General features: G+C 33.2%; 3 protein-coding genes across 3 annotated transcripts; 2 read left to right on the forward strand and 1 right to left on the reverse strand.

The window, feature by feature from the left end:
• Window positions 1-3,711: 3,711 nt before the first annotated feature.
• On the forward strand, window positions 3,712-7,727 carry LOC107913586 (26S proteasome regulatory subunit 4 homolog B). Its single transcript, XM_016842220.2, has 6 exons — window positions 3,712-4,378; window positions 5,013-5,258; window positions 6,100-6,269; window positions 6,338-6,554; window positions 6,657-6,797; window positions 7,457-7,727. The coding sequence occupies exons 1-6, from the start codon at window positions 3,896-3,898 to the stop codon at window positions 7,538-7,540; spliced, it is 1,341 nt and encodes a 446-aa protein (XP_016697709.1). The 5' UTR covers window positions 3,712-3,895; the 3' UTR covers window positions 7,541-7,727.
• A 1,519-nt stretch (window positions 7,728-9,246) lies between these two features.
• LOC107913585 (photosystem I reaction center subunit N, chloroplastic) lies at window positions 9,247-10,629 on the forward strand. Its single transcript, XM_016842218.2, has 3 exons — window positions 9,247-10,057; window positions 10,160-10,285; window positions 10,381-10,629. The coding sequence occupies exons 1-3, from the start codon at window positions 9,752-9,754 to the stop codon at window positions 10,468-10,470; spliced, it is 522 nt and encodes a 173-aa protein (XP_016697707.1). The 5' UTR covers window positions 9,247-9,751; the 3' UTR covers window positions 10,471-10,629.
• A 399-nt stretch (window positions 10,630-11,028) lies between these two features.
• On the reverse strand, window positions 11,029-15,708 carry LOC107913584 (probable polygalacturonase). The gene is made up of 5 exons (XM_016842217.2): window positions 14,827-15,708; window positions 13,202-13,322; window positions 12,557-12,731; window positions 12,130-12,200; window positions 11,029-12,014 (listed from the first exon to the last, which is right to left on the reverse strand). The coding sequence occupies exons 1-5, from the start codon at window positions 15,286-15,288 to the stop codon at window positions 11,386-11,388; spliced, it is 1,458 nt and encodes a 485-aa protein (XP_016697706.1). The 5' UTR covers window positions 15,289-15,708; the 3' UTR covers window positions 11,029-11,385.
• Window positions 15,709-18,405: the final 2,697 nt, after the last annotated feature.

The raw sequence follows: 18,405 nt of genomic DNA on the forward strand, positions 1-18,405 counted from the left end.
TTTAATTGAAATTTTTTTATCTATAATTTTATATTTTACATTGTTTTTGTATATATTAAAAATATTATGTTAAATCCAGGTTCATTACAATGTCAATTTTTAATTACATGACTACCAAGTGAGTATTTTTTATTTAAAAATATGACATCAACAAAATTGACAAAAAAAATTTAACGATGTCAACAATTAGACTTGATTTTCAAACTTGAAAAGTGAAGAGACTAAATTCTTGAAAATAAAAGTACAAAGACTAAATTGCAAATTTATGAAGTGTACATAAACTTATGACATATTTTAACCTTTATACTACAAAACATTTATTATTAATATATTTATAATTGTAATAAATACTTATTATTAAAATATTAATATTGAATATTTATGTGAATAATATTATTTAAAATTATTATTTTTAAAATTTTTTATTAAAATAAAATTTAAATATTAAATAATTTATTAAAATGATAAATTATATTTATTATATTAATAATTTATTATATGATTAAATATAAATAATTAAATATGTATGTTTAATAATATTGAAAAATATAATATTTTAATATTTTTAAAAATAAAAATAAAATTAATTACCAATATAATAATATTAAGCTTGATTTAAGTTAATTATTATAAAAATAAAATTATCTATAGAGGAGCTCTTTTCTGGAAGATGACTTGCGCTTTTCAAAAGGGCAAGTCATTTTACAAGAAAAAGGGCTTATTTTACGTTGACCTATAAGTCATTTTCCGTTAATCAAGTTGTTTTTTGTGAAACAAACACAGGAAAATGCAGAAAATATTTTCCGTAAAACCTTTTACATGTAAACAAACGGACCCTAAGATAACTTATTACATTGCATAACTCTAGGTTTATGTGATTAAATTGTTTCAAACCTAACCTGTCCCTGTTACTTCACATAAGTTCCAATGAATACTAGTTAAATTATGACATTGGTTTATGCATATTTTTCTAAGTATAAGATTCGGTTGAACTTATATGAGATTCCCAGTTAATGAACGATGGAGTTGCTAAGTAATATTTTCCGAACATTGTTAAACATGATGAAAATGAATTGAGTCAAGTTTTGTAATTGTTCTAGCTTATTCATGTTATTGTTGTTGAACTTGTGAATTTGCTGCTAAACCATCACCCTACATTTTATTACATCTCATTTGCATTTAGGTTAGTTTGCATCTAGTTAATTAATTTAATTTTAACATCTATTACTTCAAAATTTATTGTGTTTTCTTTACCAACTTGTAAATCCATAACTTTGCAATTATTTGATTAATAGATACAGTCCCTGTGGAGACGATAACCTTTTTACTTACTTATTACTTGATAACGACTGTGTACACTTGCACAAACCTACGCGTTACAATAGCCACAAAGACTTCTTTTAACAGAGATAGCCACAAAGGCTTCCTTTTAATAAAGATCGCCATAGAGGCTTCTTTATAATAGAGATCGCCACAAAGGCTTCTTTATAACAGAGATCGCCACAAAGACTTTCTTTAATCAAAGATAGCCACAAAGACACTTCTTTAGGTTGCGCTACAAAGGCGTTTCCTTACAGATTACCACAAATGTATTCCTTATCAGAGATTTTCCATAAAGGCATTCTTTTAACAGAAACAACCATAAATGCTCACTTATATGAAAATTAGTGTTTTGACCATAGGATTTGCCTGAACTCACCGTCGTGAGGTTTGCCCCTCATTACTGGTACTCACCCAACAGTTTTTTAAATATTTTCTATATGATGTTGTAGCCCAGCCATGGTCTTACACTATATGGTCTTCAGAGTGCCATGGACTTTTTCTTTTAGAGATTTGTGTTTTTAGTCCCGACAAACCCCTTTAGACGACTCTGAAGACAGACACAGACATTTCATGCAGACTCAAACTTGACATACTTATTCCTTTTAAACTTATTCATAACAGACGTATTCATACTTACAGATTCACCGATGAAGCTCAAGATTTCTACTTTAGTATAAAGAACACTTTTTTTTGTTCTTCTAACCTTAAGATTGTAGGATCTTGAAGGGAAAGAAAGAGGGTTGTTCTGGTTCTATTGAAATACTTATCGGAGAAAGAAGAAAAACTCCCTTTCAATTCTGGTCACCCAGATTTATACAACCCTTGCCCATATGATAACTTGACATGTGTTACAATCCTAATCAAGCTGCCATATGAGTGATTCACAACTGTAAGGAAACGTGTATAAAAATCCAAAATCTTTTCATATTTTTGATTTGACCGATCGTTCATTTCTAAAAATATCGTTAGTGTATAACCTACACATTAACTAAACTCACTGGGCACACCTTAACCTTAGCAACATCCCTTACCACTCACGAACCCTTTGACATCTTTTTTCCAATTTCTCCTTTCACATGTACACATACTTTATGAAGGACATTCCTTACTTTAAATTTCCATTATTGCCTATGCACTCTACTAGCGCATCAGAACATCAATTGGGTGAGTAAGATCACAGCAACCAAATTTCCTTTGACCTACAAGCCAAGACTCAAGACTTCGCCAAGTCTGGGTGTTACAAATATCACCATGTGTTGTAATGTGAAATTCATATCTCTCAGGAACATGGTGTTCTCTTAAAGATCTTCGCGGTAGTTGTGTTTCTAAAACAGTTGATTGTTCCGCAACAACATGTGGAACCTGTTGTTGTTCAATCTTTGGTTCAATGATCAGCTGTTGTTCTCAAATTTCTCCGAGTTTAATTTTTTTACCACTTTCTTTTCTAAAGACAAATTCTTTTTAAAGGAAGACTTCTGTCCGAACAACAAACACTTTGTTCTTAATAGGATTGAAGAAATAATATTCTTTAATTTCTTAAGGATATCCCACAAAGATGCACTTTTAAGATTTGGGTTCGAACTTTGTAGACGTCTGACGTTTAACATAAGCTTTACAACCCTAAATCTTCATAAAAGACATACTAAGACGCTTCCCAGTCCACATCTCATATGATGTCTTTTAAACCGATTTAGATGGAACATGATTTAGTGTGAAGGCAACTGTCTCAAGTGCATGTCCCCAAAAGGAAGTTAAAAATCAACATGACTTATCATCGATCGAATCATGTCTAATATTTGTTCGATTTCTTCTCTTAGAAACTCTATTCCATTGTGGAGTACCATGAGGTGTAAGTTGTGAGACAATCTCACATTCCTTTTAAAGCTCAACAAACTTTAAGCTTAAGTATTCTCCTCTTCGATCTGATCGAAGTGCCTTAATATTTTTGCCTAATTGGTTTTGTATTTCATTTTTAAATTCCTTGAACTTTTCAAGGGCTTTAGATTTATGGTGCATAAGATAAATATACTTATATTTACTAAAGTCATAAGCGAAAGTAATGAAGTATTGAAAACCTCTCATGGATTGTGTATTCATTAGTCCACATACCTTATTATGTATTAAGCCCAACAAATCATTAGCTCGCTCACTTTTATTATTAAAAGGAGCTTTAGTCATTTTACCCAACAAGCAAGACTCTCTTATATCAAATTCTTTGAAAACAAAAGAATTCAAGAATCTATCTTTATGAAGTTTAGATATGCGCTTCTCAGTTTTATAACCAAAATGATAATGCTAAAGATAAGTTGATTAGAGTGATTTATTCTTGATTTTTTAAGTATTTATGGTATAAATGGACATACCATCTCACGGATCCACATTTATTTTTGTAGAGAGGTGTCCACAGGTACAAATATAACAAGCAAAACACGTATCTAATAAAAAAAAAAAAGAAGAAGAAGAAGACAAAAGCTAATAAGTAACTTCATTCCAAAGCCAAACCCGTGGGAAATCTTAAATATTGCCTCTCTCTCTCTCTCTCTCTCAAGTCTGAAGCAGTAAAATCGAAAGGATGGGTCAAGGGACACCAGGCGGTTTGAACCGGCAAGGTCTTCCCGGGGACCGTAAAGGCGACGGATCGAACAAGAAGGAAAAGAAGTTCGAGCCAGCCGCACCCCCTGCGAGGGTGGGTCGGAAGCAACGAAAACAAAAGGGTCCGGAAGCGGCTGCTCGACTTCCCACAGTAACCCCACTCAGCAAGTGCAAGCTACGGCTGTTAAAGCTGGAGCGGATCAAGGATTATTTACTAATGGAAGAAGAGTTCGTAGCCAATCAGGAAAGGCTTAAGCCCCAGGAAGAGAAAGCCGAGGAAGACCGATCTAAGGTCGATGATTTGAGAGGCTCCCCGATGAGTGTGGGCAATTTAGAGGAACTCATCGATGAGAATCACGCCATTGTTTCCTCTTCGGTTGGCCCTGAATACTATGTGGGCATTTTATCATTTGTTGATAAAGACCAACTTGAGCCTGGTTGTGCTATCTTGATGCACAATAAGGTAACTCAAATACAACTATGACCTGAATTTTTGAAAATGGAATTTAGAGTCCATGGTAGGTAAAATTTTCCAACATTCATGACATGGCATTTAAATTGTTTTCTTGTTGGTTGAAAACTGATCTGTGTGTGTTCAATTTTTTAATATACAATTTCTGAGTCAAATGCTTTGGCAATTGTTAGACAATGATTAGATTTAGTGGTTTTTTTTTCTTTTTTGACGATTATTGATTTATTGAATAGGAAAGAATTCATTTTCAAATTGTACCGGTAGAAAGTTGGGTTTTAATCATGATGATTCTTATATGGGATCAAATTTAGGTTTAAAAAATGATTAGAATCTTAGGAAAGAGCTCAATCCGGTGGTGTATTTGGCTTATCAACTTGGCTTGTTTGCATTCTTAGTTGGATGATATTATAGACTTTGAGAATACATTTCAGTTCTGTGGTTGCAATTTCTAGTTCACATCACCTTGTTTTTTAATGAGTTCATTCTGTTCTTGCTTTTGAGGCTTTTGCATCTATTCTTTCGTTAAATATTTTAGCATTTTCAAAGATATTATGGTTTGCCTCTAGCTGGTTCCCTGTTTTCGGAAAGAAAGTTTTATGCTCTCCTATTTTATGTGGCCTCTCAGGTTCTTTCTGTAGTTGGACTCCTGCAAGATGAAGTGGATCCAATGGTATCGGTAATGAAGGTTGAAAAGGCTCCATTGGAGTCTTATGCTGATATAGGAGGATTGGATGCTCAGATACAAGAGATTAAAGAGGCAGTTGAGCTGCCTCTTACGCATCCTGAATTATATGAGGATATTGGTATTAAGCCTCCAAAAGGAGTTATTTTGTATGGAGAGCCTGGGACTGGCAAGACCTTGCTGGCAAAGGTTTATATTCTTATCTTCACCTTCCAGTCTATCTTCTTTATATGGATATCGGTTGTAATTGTTGATGATTTTTATCTTTGTGCTTTCCTTTTCCCCTGTAAAATAAAAAGAAAAAGAAAAAGGGCATGTGAAAACTTCCAAAAATCAACATATGGAGCCATACATTTTGTTGTATGAGGACAACTGAACTTCGTAAAATGTCGATTATGTACAATTTTACTGGCAAGCATACACAGTGTCCTTGTAAATAATCCATATTGGGAGCTTCCTTCTTACTTCGCGAGAATTAACAACCGTTTCTTGGACTTCATCCTTCAGTATGTCCTATTATTATTATTTTTCTGGTTTCATGGTTAATTCATTATTTACGCATCAGTTAAATGAAAGATCTTTGTGTGGCTAGGTTCTTGAGTCTCAGGCTACGTTTATGGGTTTTTATTTCGCTTGCTACTTCTATGTGCATGATGGGATATACTTTATTTCATTTTTCATCATTTTAAGATAACATTAATGTTAGAATTCCTTCTGTGGCTTCGTAGTAGGTAACGCTTTTTGAATTGAGTTACTATGAAAAAATGAAATTACATGTGCAAAAAATCTCTCTTAGTATTTATACAATAGTTTATATATTCTGCTTGTTTATCCCCTTTATTTATTTGGTAATGGCCACTTTTATGACATGCTTAGCTTTTACTGGTTGGTTCTGGTAATGGCCACTTTTATGACATGCTTAGCTTTTACTGGTTGGTTCTGGTAATGGCCACTTTTATGACATGCTTAGCTTTTACCGGTTGGTTCTGCTATCTCATATAGTTCTGAGTATGTCATGTCATTTATGCAGGCAGTGGCAAATTCTACATCAGCAACTTTCTTACGTGTTGTTGGCAGTGAATTAATTCAGAAGTACTTGGGAGATGGTCCCAAGTTAGTAAGGGAACTCTTTAGAGTGGCTGATGATCTCTCCCCTTCAATTGTCTTTATTGATGAAATAGATGCAGTTGGCACCAAGAGGTATTTTCATGAAATTTACGCCTTGATTTAAGTTCACATCGAATGTTTCTCATTAATATGCCCCTCAGGTATGATGCCCATTCTGGTGGTGAACGTGAAATTCAGAGGACCATGTTGGAGTTGCTGAACCAACTAGATGGATTTGATTCAAGAGGAGATGTCAAAGTGATTCTTGCAACAAATCGAATTGAAAGTCTTGATCCAGCTTTACTTCGCCCTGGTCGAATTGATAGGAAGATTGAATTTCCTCTCCCTGACATCAAAACCAGGAGGCGCATTTTCCAGGTAAATAGTTGCATATCATTGCAACCGTACGTTTGAATACATCTCTCTCATTATGTGGGTCAAGTCTGTAGAGCTTGATATATTTAAAACTGTGGATTGCAGATACATACCTCAAGGATGACATTGGCTGATGATGTCAACTTGGAAGAATTTGTTATGACCAAAGATGAGTTCTCTGGAGCTGATATAAAGGCAATATGTACTGAAGCTGGTCTACTTGCTTTAAGGGAGCGCCGCATGAAGGTCAGACATTTTACCTCTTAATAAAGGAACTCTCTACTTCTCATCTTTACATAGAAGGTGAACGTGTTTAAATTGCTGACTTTCAGTTTTATAGCTAGCAGAATTGGAGATGCTGTAGAAACAGATAAATATGCACCAGATTCTCTCTCCTTCAGCTTTTTGTAGGATGCCTTAGAACTTGCTAATTTCTCATTGTTATTTATGAGAAAGGGAATAGGAAAAGAAGGGTTAAGTGGCATGTCATTCCATGTTATCTGGAATTACATAGCAGAATGATGTACCTGCCCGTAGTAGAAAATAGAACATTTTATCATATTATTCACAATTCAACAATAAACGTAAATGAATAATTTGCAAACTGTAGCACCTTGCAGACAGTATTTTAACTCCTATGTTTCTGCGCTCTGTGATCCCCATTTGATGGTATTTCATCAATAACTAGGTTATTAAATGTACTTGTATAATGCTATGCCCTTCTTAGCTGCATGGACTGTTAATGAGATTGTAATTCTTCTTAAGTTGTTGAAAGTCTTGAGCTGTCCTTTATTATTTGAAATTAGGCTTGTCAGTCGTACCTAAGATTCATGATGCTCCTAGAGGTTTTACTTAAATTTGCTAATGGCTTAAAGTGCTGATTCTGTAAATCCCCCATGTTTCAGGTGACACATGCAGATTTTCAAAAGGCCAAGGAGAAGGTGATGTTCAAGAAGAAAGAAGGGGTTCCGGAGGGTCTTTATATGTAGAAAAACTTGTTATATTTATATATATTCCAGCGATATTCATGTTATGTATTTCTGAATCCAGTTTGCTCTAAGCATTTTTTTTTGTCTTACGAACAATGTGGTATGGTATATACGTTTCTTGTATTTCCTAGCAAGCGCCTACACTTTTGCAGCAATATTATGAAGCAGTTTGGGAAAAGTTTATTGACGTTCCTGTGCACTTTATATAGGCCCATAATTAGATTGCACACGTGATTTTTTCAGATGATACCAACAACCTAAAAGCTACGAATAGGATATTGACTGGGAACACTAGTAGTAAATGACTGGAGCAATAAAAATAGTATAAATGTCATGTGGACATGCCGCAGTGTTGAAGCAAATATTCAACACTCGCGTTCTAGGAATTGCAAAATTCTAATTTTCTAGCGTAGAAGTTCCAAATTGCTGACTGGAATCCGCCAACTGATCTTCGGATTCGCAATAAACTAGCTTTGCTTTCTCCATTTTTCTATGCTTCTCTCTGGATAAAAACTTAATGCTAAAATGTTTATATGAAACTTCCTAAAAATAGTTACAAACGTAAGATGTAACTCGAGTTAACTTACCTCACATCTAATAGCTCAATGTAATGATTTGGCATCTTTTGACCAAAATTGTTGGATTCTTTAAAGACAAATCTTTGAGGATTTTTAGCAGCACACTCTAATGAAATGAAAACAAAAACAGCATCAAATCATGTAAAGATATTTTGAAGACTATCAATGTGATCGAGTTTTCTTATTTGAAGAGATTTGATTTGCAAAATATATTACACTGACAAGACCTCTGCTGATTCATTCCATATTGAAGATTTTGTCGAGTTAAATTTAAAGAGTTAAATATTCATACTGTTTGTACTTTTCCAAGCCATTACATGATAATTTAAGAGAAGGCTTGTTATAGTTTTATGTATGAAATTAAAAGAGGGCTTATCTTGTTCGTGTAAGGAACTTATTTTAGTGCAAAATTGTTGTAAGTAAGATTTTGTTGTTGTTCAGTTTGCAATTAAGCTTTCAAGGGGAAAGTCTTAATGGGAGATTGATCTAGATTCTATATATGAGTGAGGTTGTAACTTGGTGAGTTATTTGAACTTAAATAATATCTTGTTCTAGGAGATTTATAGTGAATTACTCACTAAACAAGACTCGCAAACATAGGACATTTCCGAATTGCGTAACCAAATTTTTGTATCCATCTCTTATTTTTATACTGTTAGTTAGTAAGTCTAGTTACAAATTGAACATGAATTTGGAAGGCAAAATTAACGAATTCTCAATTGGTACTAGAGTTAGACACTTGACGCACTAAGTGAACACTCTATTGTTGATTTACTATAACGATGAAAGGTAAATCAATTTCAAAACCCTCGATGTTGGATGACACGAATTATGCCTACTAGAAGGTAAGGATGAAAACATCTATCAAGTCAATGGATAAGAAAGTCCAACATTTGATTTTGATTGGTTGAGAACCTCCAACAATATATGTTGGTGGTGTGAAGAAATCAAAACCAAAAGTTATATGGATAGACTGGCAAGTGCGAATTTCAAAACTTGAATGCAATTTTTAATAGAGTTTATTCTCAAGAGTTTAGACATATTTCAAAGTGCATTACTTCTAAAATAGTTTGTTCTATCCTTGAGACTACATATGACTAGTCATGGGTACGGGTGAACTCCCGTTTGACCAATGGGCCTACTAGAATTCAAAACATAACATTTTAAAAGCTAGAGATATTGCGTAATTAATATGATTCTCCTGTTCACTTCCAGTCTCCATCCATGCTTGATGGCTGGGAATGCCATTGAAGTTAATAGTGAAATTTTATTATCTGCCCTCAGCTCCACTTGACGGGGAACCCCAATGTGGCATAGAGATGCGATGCTAAGCACAAATTTAGATTCCAATGTGGACCCAGTTTTCAAGCTTGTATTGCCATTTGCCACACAACTGTTGTACCAAAGATAAAATACCATGAACAGCAAAGTTTGCCAATAGGAGTGAGGCAATCTCAACCTTATCCACATTCCAACCACAAGCTTTTATCCAATTCATCATCTCCTCTTGCCACATGAGCACTCCTTATCAGATCTCCTCCATCACAAACAAATCTATTATACTACAAGACTACTTTGAGAAAGCTAATTGAGCTCCATTTCCCTAGTAAACAGAGTTCTTTTTTTCACAGCAATGGCAGCCATGAACTCCAGTGTTTTGGCATGCAACTATGCTATCTCAGGCACTGGATCATCTGAGCTTAATGCCAAGCTTGCTTCAGCACCATCAGTTGCTTCCCCAGTTATGTGCGGTGGTCACAAGTTGCCTGTGATCAGAGCCCAGCAGGCTAAATTTTCTGATTCCAAAGGATCAGGTGCCAGTGAAGGAAGAAGAGCTGCTATGCTCTACTTGGCAGCTGGCCTTTTCACCACAGCTGTTGCTTCTTCTGCAAATGCTGGGGTCATTGACGAGTACCTTGAAAAGAGCAAAGCTAACAAGGTGTGTTTCGCTATGAAATCTGAAAAAATATCGACCATCATGCCGCAAAGAAATTTTTGTATTTGCAGAACAACGTAAAAGATTAACCTGCTTTTGCTGCAGGAATTGAATGACAAGAAGAGGTTGGCAACAAGTGGAGCAAACTTTTCCAGAGCATACACTGTTCAATTTGGCACTTGCAAGTTCCCTGAGAACTTCACTGGCTGCCAGGATCTTGCAAAGCAAAAGGTTCAAAACCTAACATCTGCCTTTTTTTTGTCTTAGTTTCAAAGGTTCTGAAGACGATTTCATAATGATATTCTTTTTCGGTTTGTTGAATGCAGAAAGTACCATTCATCTCTGATGATTTGGCCTTGGAATGTGAAGGGAAGGACAAATACAAGTGTGGTTCCAACGTTTTCTGGAAATGGTGATGCGATCCAAATGTATTTTTTCACTTAAACTATCCACTCTACCTCAACATGTATCTAATTTTCCCATTTTAGGAGACTTTCCTATCCATTTGTTTTGTTAGCTTTCCCTATGGTTCTGTTATATTTCTCTTATAAATGGTTGATGGGATTGTTAAACTCCACGGCAATGTTAAAAAGTTAAATCACATATTATATGCTCTATTGGAGTGTTTGACTATCATTGAACCTCAGAAACCATTCAACCGATCTAAACAGCAGCACTGCTGACTCAGCAAAATACACAGAACGTTCTTACTATATTATGTTAAACAGAGTAATGACGTAAAAATTAGTTAAAAGTTTGATGAATCTATGTTTTTCAGTTTAAAATGCAAGATGATATGCTTATTTAATATATTTTGCTTTGATTCCTGTGGTAATGGCATGACCTCAACTTAGAGATGATCTTACCATTGTGCTGGATATACAAGCACTGTTAATTATCTGATCTGGCTGCATCTTCAAAGGATCAACCCAAACAATATGTAGGACAAGTAATGAGATGAGTGACAACAGCAATAATATTAATAATAATATTCCTTTATAAAATAAAATGAATTCTGTGTTCTTTTTACATGTGATATTTGGTTGTCATTGGTTGAATGAACCCAGAGCATGCCATCAATCCAGTTAACATCAGACTATCCTGTCCACTGCCCAAGCAAGTCTAACTGCTCCACGAATCATATATTTTGACAATATTGCAGGAGGCTAACTCAGCCAGTAGCCCTTCTAGTCAGCAGGCTTTTCAAAACCCAACTTCATATCTCCCTCACATGGAGAATAGAGGAAGAATCGCATGACCAACTGAAGTTCGGACTTATTAAGTTAGTGAAATGATTCACTTGAAACTTCAATATATTTCAAACTTAAAGCCTATATGCAACATGCTGAGGAGCCATTGTTCTGCAACTGGGGACATGGCAATGGAAACACAGCATTGGTACAACCTGAAACAAACTCACAATGCCATGCTGCAGTTGGGGCAAGTCCAAGTAGTGTAACATTCTTGAAGCATAGCCCTTCAAATGACCCACCCTTGATACCAGCGAGTATGGGGGCTTTTGTTGAATTCAAACTCATAATATTACTAATGAAAATCCCCTTTATTTTAGGAATAGCTTTAGGATCCCATCCATAGTCAGGGTGATCATTGGCGCCTCTACTGAACATAATGGGTATTTTGACTCGTTCCATTGTTATGTTTTTTATGGTGATATTTGCAATGTATCCTCCTCTACCCTTGTCAGTTTTTATACGAACCCCAGCTGCTGAATTCCAAATATTCATATCTTCAATAATTACATTAGAAATCCCTCCAGACATCTCACTACCAATGCCAACACCAGAACAAGTTGGTGTAGTGCCTGAGATTCTCCTTACTATTATGTTTGAGCTTGGTCGTGCCACTCTGATGCCATACTGGTCCCATCCACTTTTCACTGCTACAAGATCATCTCCACTCTCAATATAGCAGTCTTCAATACATACATCGGTACTTGAGTCTGCAGAAATTTAAATGAGAATTTCAGAAAATGTCTCAACTATGAGGCTTAGGTTGTTATATTCTAGAAGCAATATAGAATAAAATACATAAGATGGAGAATGACACCAACATACCGGGGTCTATTCCGTCTGTATTTGGGGCATTAAGGGGAGCCAATATTGTCATGCCCTTAATAACGACATTGCTGAAGGAAAAAAAGTAGAAAACTAATGTTAATCTTCCAGAGAAATGTTAAATTTTTAAGATAAAGAAAACAGCAATGTGACACAAAACAAAACCTCAAGTTAATTTTAGTATCTTCCATAGGTAATGTTCAGGTGAAAAAAATATAAGAGGATTCATTAGTTGAGCTATCAAGATCTTAGTCCTTTATAAAAGTACCAAGACATGCATCTTATCTTCAAAAGGTGCAAAAGAAGTTCACAGTTCTTTTGACCTTAATAAATAGTCATGCTCCGAAAAAAACACACACCAGCAAAACAAAATAAATGGATAAACAAATGAAAGAAAACAAGCTACTGCATGCTAGAGAGGTCAAACCTGCAGTAAATAGGATGAATGGTCCAAAATGGTGAATTCCGGAAGGTTAGGTTAGAGATAAGAATGTTATGAGAGTTCATTAGCTCTACGAGGTGGCCTCTTGTGTGTGTTAGCCTTCTGTTCTGCCATAAATCCCACCACATCCCACCTTGACCATCAATTGTCCCGTTCTGTCCTACAACATTAAAACTCTTCATCACACATACTTGATCAATCTTTAGAGAAGGTAGAAATGCTTCACAGACAAGTTAGTAATGGATGACAATGGCAGCTAGCTGCTCTGTGGAACTAAAGACATCTAGCTGTTTCACTGCTTTTAAATAAACCCAACTACTAGTTAAAATCAGGTAGAAATAGCTTATCAAAGTGTCAATTTAGATGCTTTTTAAAATTCTACCCAGCAAGCATGGGAAAGCATTCATTTTGTTATAATCCATGAGCCCTAGTCAAGTCAATTAAATCTAATTTGAGAAAAGCAAAATGTAACACATGGCTGGCTGCCATTATAACTTTTGATTTATGCATACATGTGTGCGTGCATGTGTGTGCAAGTTAAAGCAACTCTTCTTTCCAATTTCATTATTAATCATCAAAGTACCATAACTATGTCTCCAAATATGTTATTTAAAAAATTGATAAAATTACCTGTAATGACTACATTGGTAAGGCCATCTCCATGAATAAGGCTTATGTGTCTTCCTCCCAGTCTCTCTCTCCCTCTACCATAAGAAGGCAATGGTTCTACAACAGGCCATTCCTTTGGATCCTATTACTCATAAACAAAATATTAAAAGATCAGCAGACTTCAGCAACTAATTTAAATAAATAAAGAAATGCATTAACAGTTTCCAGGTGACCAAAATAATTAGACAGCAATTGTTTGCCTATTTTAGTAAACAACTTGAAAGGTTCTGGTTGTTACGTTGTTGCACTAGAATGTTGCGATACTATGTGAAACAGTCTACTTCTAACAGAAATACTAGAATACCAAAGATGTTTACGCAATTCAATAATAACTTACATTTGCAAAGATTTGCCCGGAGATAAATTCACTAAATGAGTCACAGTACAAGCGCTAATTTAAGCTCAACCAATCTAAGGATTTTTGGCAGCCTTAATCTCATACACTCAATGAATTCCGTCAGAAAACCAAGTCTTCTAAGTGAGAACAAATTAATGTTCCAAAAAAATTTGTTTTGCCCTCAAAGAACAATTTTGTGTTCCTTCAATACACCAAACATAAGGGATGAACGCTCTTTTTATAGTTTCCTGGTACAGCTAATGTGATAATGCCATTCTACGTGATTCAAAAGGATAAAGTCAGCTGACAATAGTTCCCAAAATTCACAGTACTAATACCTTTTATCACCACGGTCAATCTCCTCAATTTTACAAAGAATATCGATCCCCTATTTACACCAGATTCCCTATATCTAGTTTCAATTTTTACAAACAAATCACCTAAATTTGTTGCTTTAAATTTGAACTGAAATGAGAACAAAATATGCTTTTTTTTTTGGGGGGGGGGTCCTTTAGTTAAAGTTGCACATCGACACCACCCAACTTTGTTTCTCTTCTAAAGAAAAAAGGCTATGAGAAACAACAAATTCAAAGCATGACATACACAAAGTGAGAAAACCTAGCTATGTTTCTAAATTCTATTTGAACTTTGCACCACTTTCTATTCATAAAGTTGCTCTTTCTTTCACCTATCACAAGGTTCTTTTAATCCCTATTTTTCGCCTGAAAAGGGAAAGAATTCTTTGAGAAAAGCTAAGTACTGAGAGTAACCACCAAGGTTCGAGGGTTGTGTGGTAAGAAGCTCAATGTTCCTTAAGCAAAATCTTGAATTTGGGTAAGAAAAATGAAGAAACATCTTGAATTTGGGTAAAAAAAATGAAGAAACAATTCATGCAGGATAAACGAAGTAACCCACTCTATTTTCTCTTCTACAACATAAACTACGAAATAAAATTATATTTGACACACATTAATCGTCCAACTTAATTCTTCAAATTCAAATGCAAAACCAAAAAAATTAAACAACTTGAAACGGACAAACAAACAGAGATGATAAAGCATGAAGCAATGCATTTAAAACTTAAGTTTTCAAATTGATTTAAAAAAAAAAAAAGAAATTTAAGCTTTCAACTAGGAGGTATCATGTTCAAATCAACAATCTACAATCATCCAACTTCAATTCTGGAGAAGCCAAAATGAACCCATCAAATCAAATATATATGTTATAGTGAAAACGGAGCATTGCTGACCTGAGAACCTAAAATAACTGCACCGTCTTCAAGAAACAAAGTGAAATTACTGGTGAGATTAAAGCTTCCTGTTAACCACTTTCCTTTGGGCACATTAAGCTGACCCCCGCCTTTGTTACTTAAACGTTGCATGTGAACTATCGCCTTCCAAAATGCAGCCGTATTTGAGGTTTTCCCATCGCCAACTCCTCCGAATTCCTTTATCGACATAACATGTTTTCTCTCAGGAAACTCTCCCAACAACCCGGCGCAACTTCCGGGGTCGGGGACGGGTTCGGAGCCGGATGTGACGCTGGTTTTACGTGATCCAGTAACGCCAAAGAATTGGAAAGGAAGGATATCTTTTGTGGAGATTTGAAAAGTGAGAACAGCTACGAATGTAAAGAGAAGAATAAGGAAAACCCAATACGGTTTTTTCAAGTGAACCATTATCGCACCATAATTTGGTCTCTCAGGTTCCATTTTTTGTTGAAAAAGAAGAAAGAAAAAAATTGAATTTTTATTGCTCTAATTAACAAAATTAAAGATATTGATTGAAAAACACAGATGATATAGATAATCTTTAAGTAAAGAAATCTTTACCTTTCATGCATCACCAAAATTTATAAAAAAAATTTAAATATTAAAAAAATGTTAATGGAATTAGATTTTGATAGGATTTACATGCATGAAGAAAAAATAGTTATAAAAAGAAAGAATAAAACAGTGGGCTGGTTTCCTGCATACGTGAGAAAAAGAAGAATGGCGAAGGATGACAAAGCTAAATGCCGGCCTCGGCGTATATAGCCATTAGCCGCGTTTTAGCAAAGGCTCCTTAAAATATAAATAAAAATATATATATTGGAATCAGGTTTCGTGGGAAAAGGAGTTCCAATCACGAACTAACATGAAGAGGGAATGTATGTGATATATGTGGGCAATACGATAGATAGCAGCCACATACACTTTTGTCTTGAGTGTTATTCTTAGAGTCTCGTGTCCGTTAAAGAAGGTATGTGACCCAACCGATACCGCTCCTCGCGGGAATTCGTCCAAAGGTTGCTTTCCTTTTTTGTATAATATAAACAATTAAAATTAAATTAAATTAAATTGGGTGTGTGTTTTCGGTGCATATAAGGTTTTGTGTGAGCTTTCATCATTAAATCATGATCGTACACGTAGGGTAGGAATTTTAGGATTGATTCGTCGCCTCCACCAAGGTATGATTAATCCAGGTAAATTACACGGTTGATGATTGAATCATTAAGCTGTTTTTATTTTATTTTATTTTATTTAGATCCAATTTTTTTATTACAATGAATTTTTTATCACATCCATTAAATCATTAATGGAATGTCTCTAAACATAATATCAATTTATTTTTGGATAAAAATTGCAATTTTATTACTTAAAAGCTGCTAAAAAAACAACAAAACAACCAAAATCAAATGCTATACAAATTCAACCTAATCACTATAATTCAAAATACCCAATTAGAACAAAGACTAAATATTTACAGTATCACTTACCCATCAGTCTAATCTTAATTGTTTCTTTAATCTTTAAAGGCAGTGTATCTGCCATGAGCTCTCCCAAAAAACATTCCATTCTTTTCACACCAAATAGCATGGATATAATGGATGTAGGCATTCCATGCCAGCTTCAAAAGGCAAACAATAACGACTTCCCTTAGAGACGAGTAACAAAAAAAAGTCATCTCTCTTTTTTAAATAGAAATATTTTCTAAAATATTAAATTTTTTCATGATATTGGCGTAATAATTTATGTAATAATTTATGTATACTTCGTGCTAATATAACAATATTTTTTTATATGGTATGCTAACAAATAATTTAAAAATTATAAAAATATTATAAAAAGTAAAAAATAGGAAGTACATGTAGATTGTCATGTCGGTTGCTATGCTTAAAAATTTAACATTTTGGTCAATATTTCCATTTAAAAAGCAACAATTCGACTCTTTTAAAAAGTTGAGGGCCAAATTTAACTTTAAAAAAATGACCAAATTAACAAAAGATATAAAATTGAAGGCTAAATTTGACATTATATCTTTTTATCAACATTATTTTTTATATCACGTGTTGCATGTAAATATTCACGTTTATATTTTTATTATTTAATAAAATATTTTGATTTCATATAACTAATAAAAGAATTTCAAATCATAAATCAAGTAATTTTACAATATTTAAAAAAAGTATTTTATACAATATTTAAAATATGGACATAGTACATACCATACTTTTTATTCTTCAATCTCTACTTTTTCTTTTATCTCTACAAAATCAGTGTAAATAAATGAACGAGATCATCAATATATTAAATAATAATGTTATTTTTAGTTATACAATAAATTGATCATGTTGGCCTTTCTTATAATAACACCTCTTTGTATACTACATTTTTCATGTATATCTATTTTTTGTGTTTTTCCCTGATAATAGAATTAATCTAATTTTAATCAAGAAATAATTTAAAATAACATAATAAGATATTGCTTATTGATCAAATTGTATAGTTTAAATTATAATTAAAGTGTAATTAAATACATATTACTTCAACACTTATTATGAGTTTAAATAAAAGTAAAAAAAAATCTAGAAATTTTATATAAAAATATTAAATTCTAAAAAATAAAAAGTATTTTGATAATTGAGATTAAAGTTCAATTGAATATGTATGTGTACACTTATAATAGATACAATTAATTATGATTTTAATGTATTAAATTTGTTAAATTAAGTATTAATTTTTAAATATAATGTGCTATAATCAATGTATATTAAGAGGGGATGAATTAGTTTTTGAAAATTTTAAAATAAAGAGCTTAAGAAAAATTGACACAAATGATTTAGAGTGGTTTGATATCAAATGTCTACCTTTACTATTTAACTTACCACAACTATTAATGCACTCAATTGATATATTTTTTTTATTTTAATTAATTTTGGACATGAGTTTTACCTAATTTAACACTTAATCGATCTTTTTTTTTATATAGATATAATAATTGTCCAATGTGTTAAGGAACGAGTGAATATACAGATTGCATGAAAAATTTGACATGAGAGCTTGCATTGGTGCACAATACAAAAATTTTAAAACACTTATTGTATTTATTAAGCTATCTCTTTTTATTTTAAGATTTTATTAATTTAGGTTATTATTATATTATATAATTTAGGGTGTGAGAAAGGAGCATATGCGCACAACTACCTTTCTTTTAAACTTAAGCTCCGTTTGTTTCATTGAAATGACTTCCAAAAAATATTTTATGCATTTTCCTATGTTTGTTTTATGGAAAACAACTTGTAAATGGAAAATGACTTATAGGTCAACAGAAAATAAGTCATTTTTCTTGTAAAATGACTTACCCTTTTGAAAAGCATAAGTCATTTTCCAGAAAAGAGTTCTTGTGATTCTATTTTTATATAAAAATTAACTTAATATAACCTAAATATTATTATATTAATAATAAAATTTTATTTTTATTTTAAAAATATTTAAAATTAATAAAATATTAATATAAAATATTATAATTTTTAATATTATTAAGCATACATATTTAATTATCTATAT

Source organism: Gossypium hirsutum, chromosome D11 (genome assembly GCF_007990345.1).
Source record: "Gossypium hirsutum isolate 1008001.06 chromosome D11, Gossypium_hirsutum_v2.1, whole genome shotgun sequence".
Classification (NCBI taxonomy): Eukaryota; Viridiplantae; Streptophyta; class Magnoliopsida; order Malvales; family Malvaceae; genus Gossypium; species Gossypium hirsutum.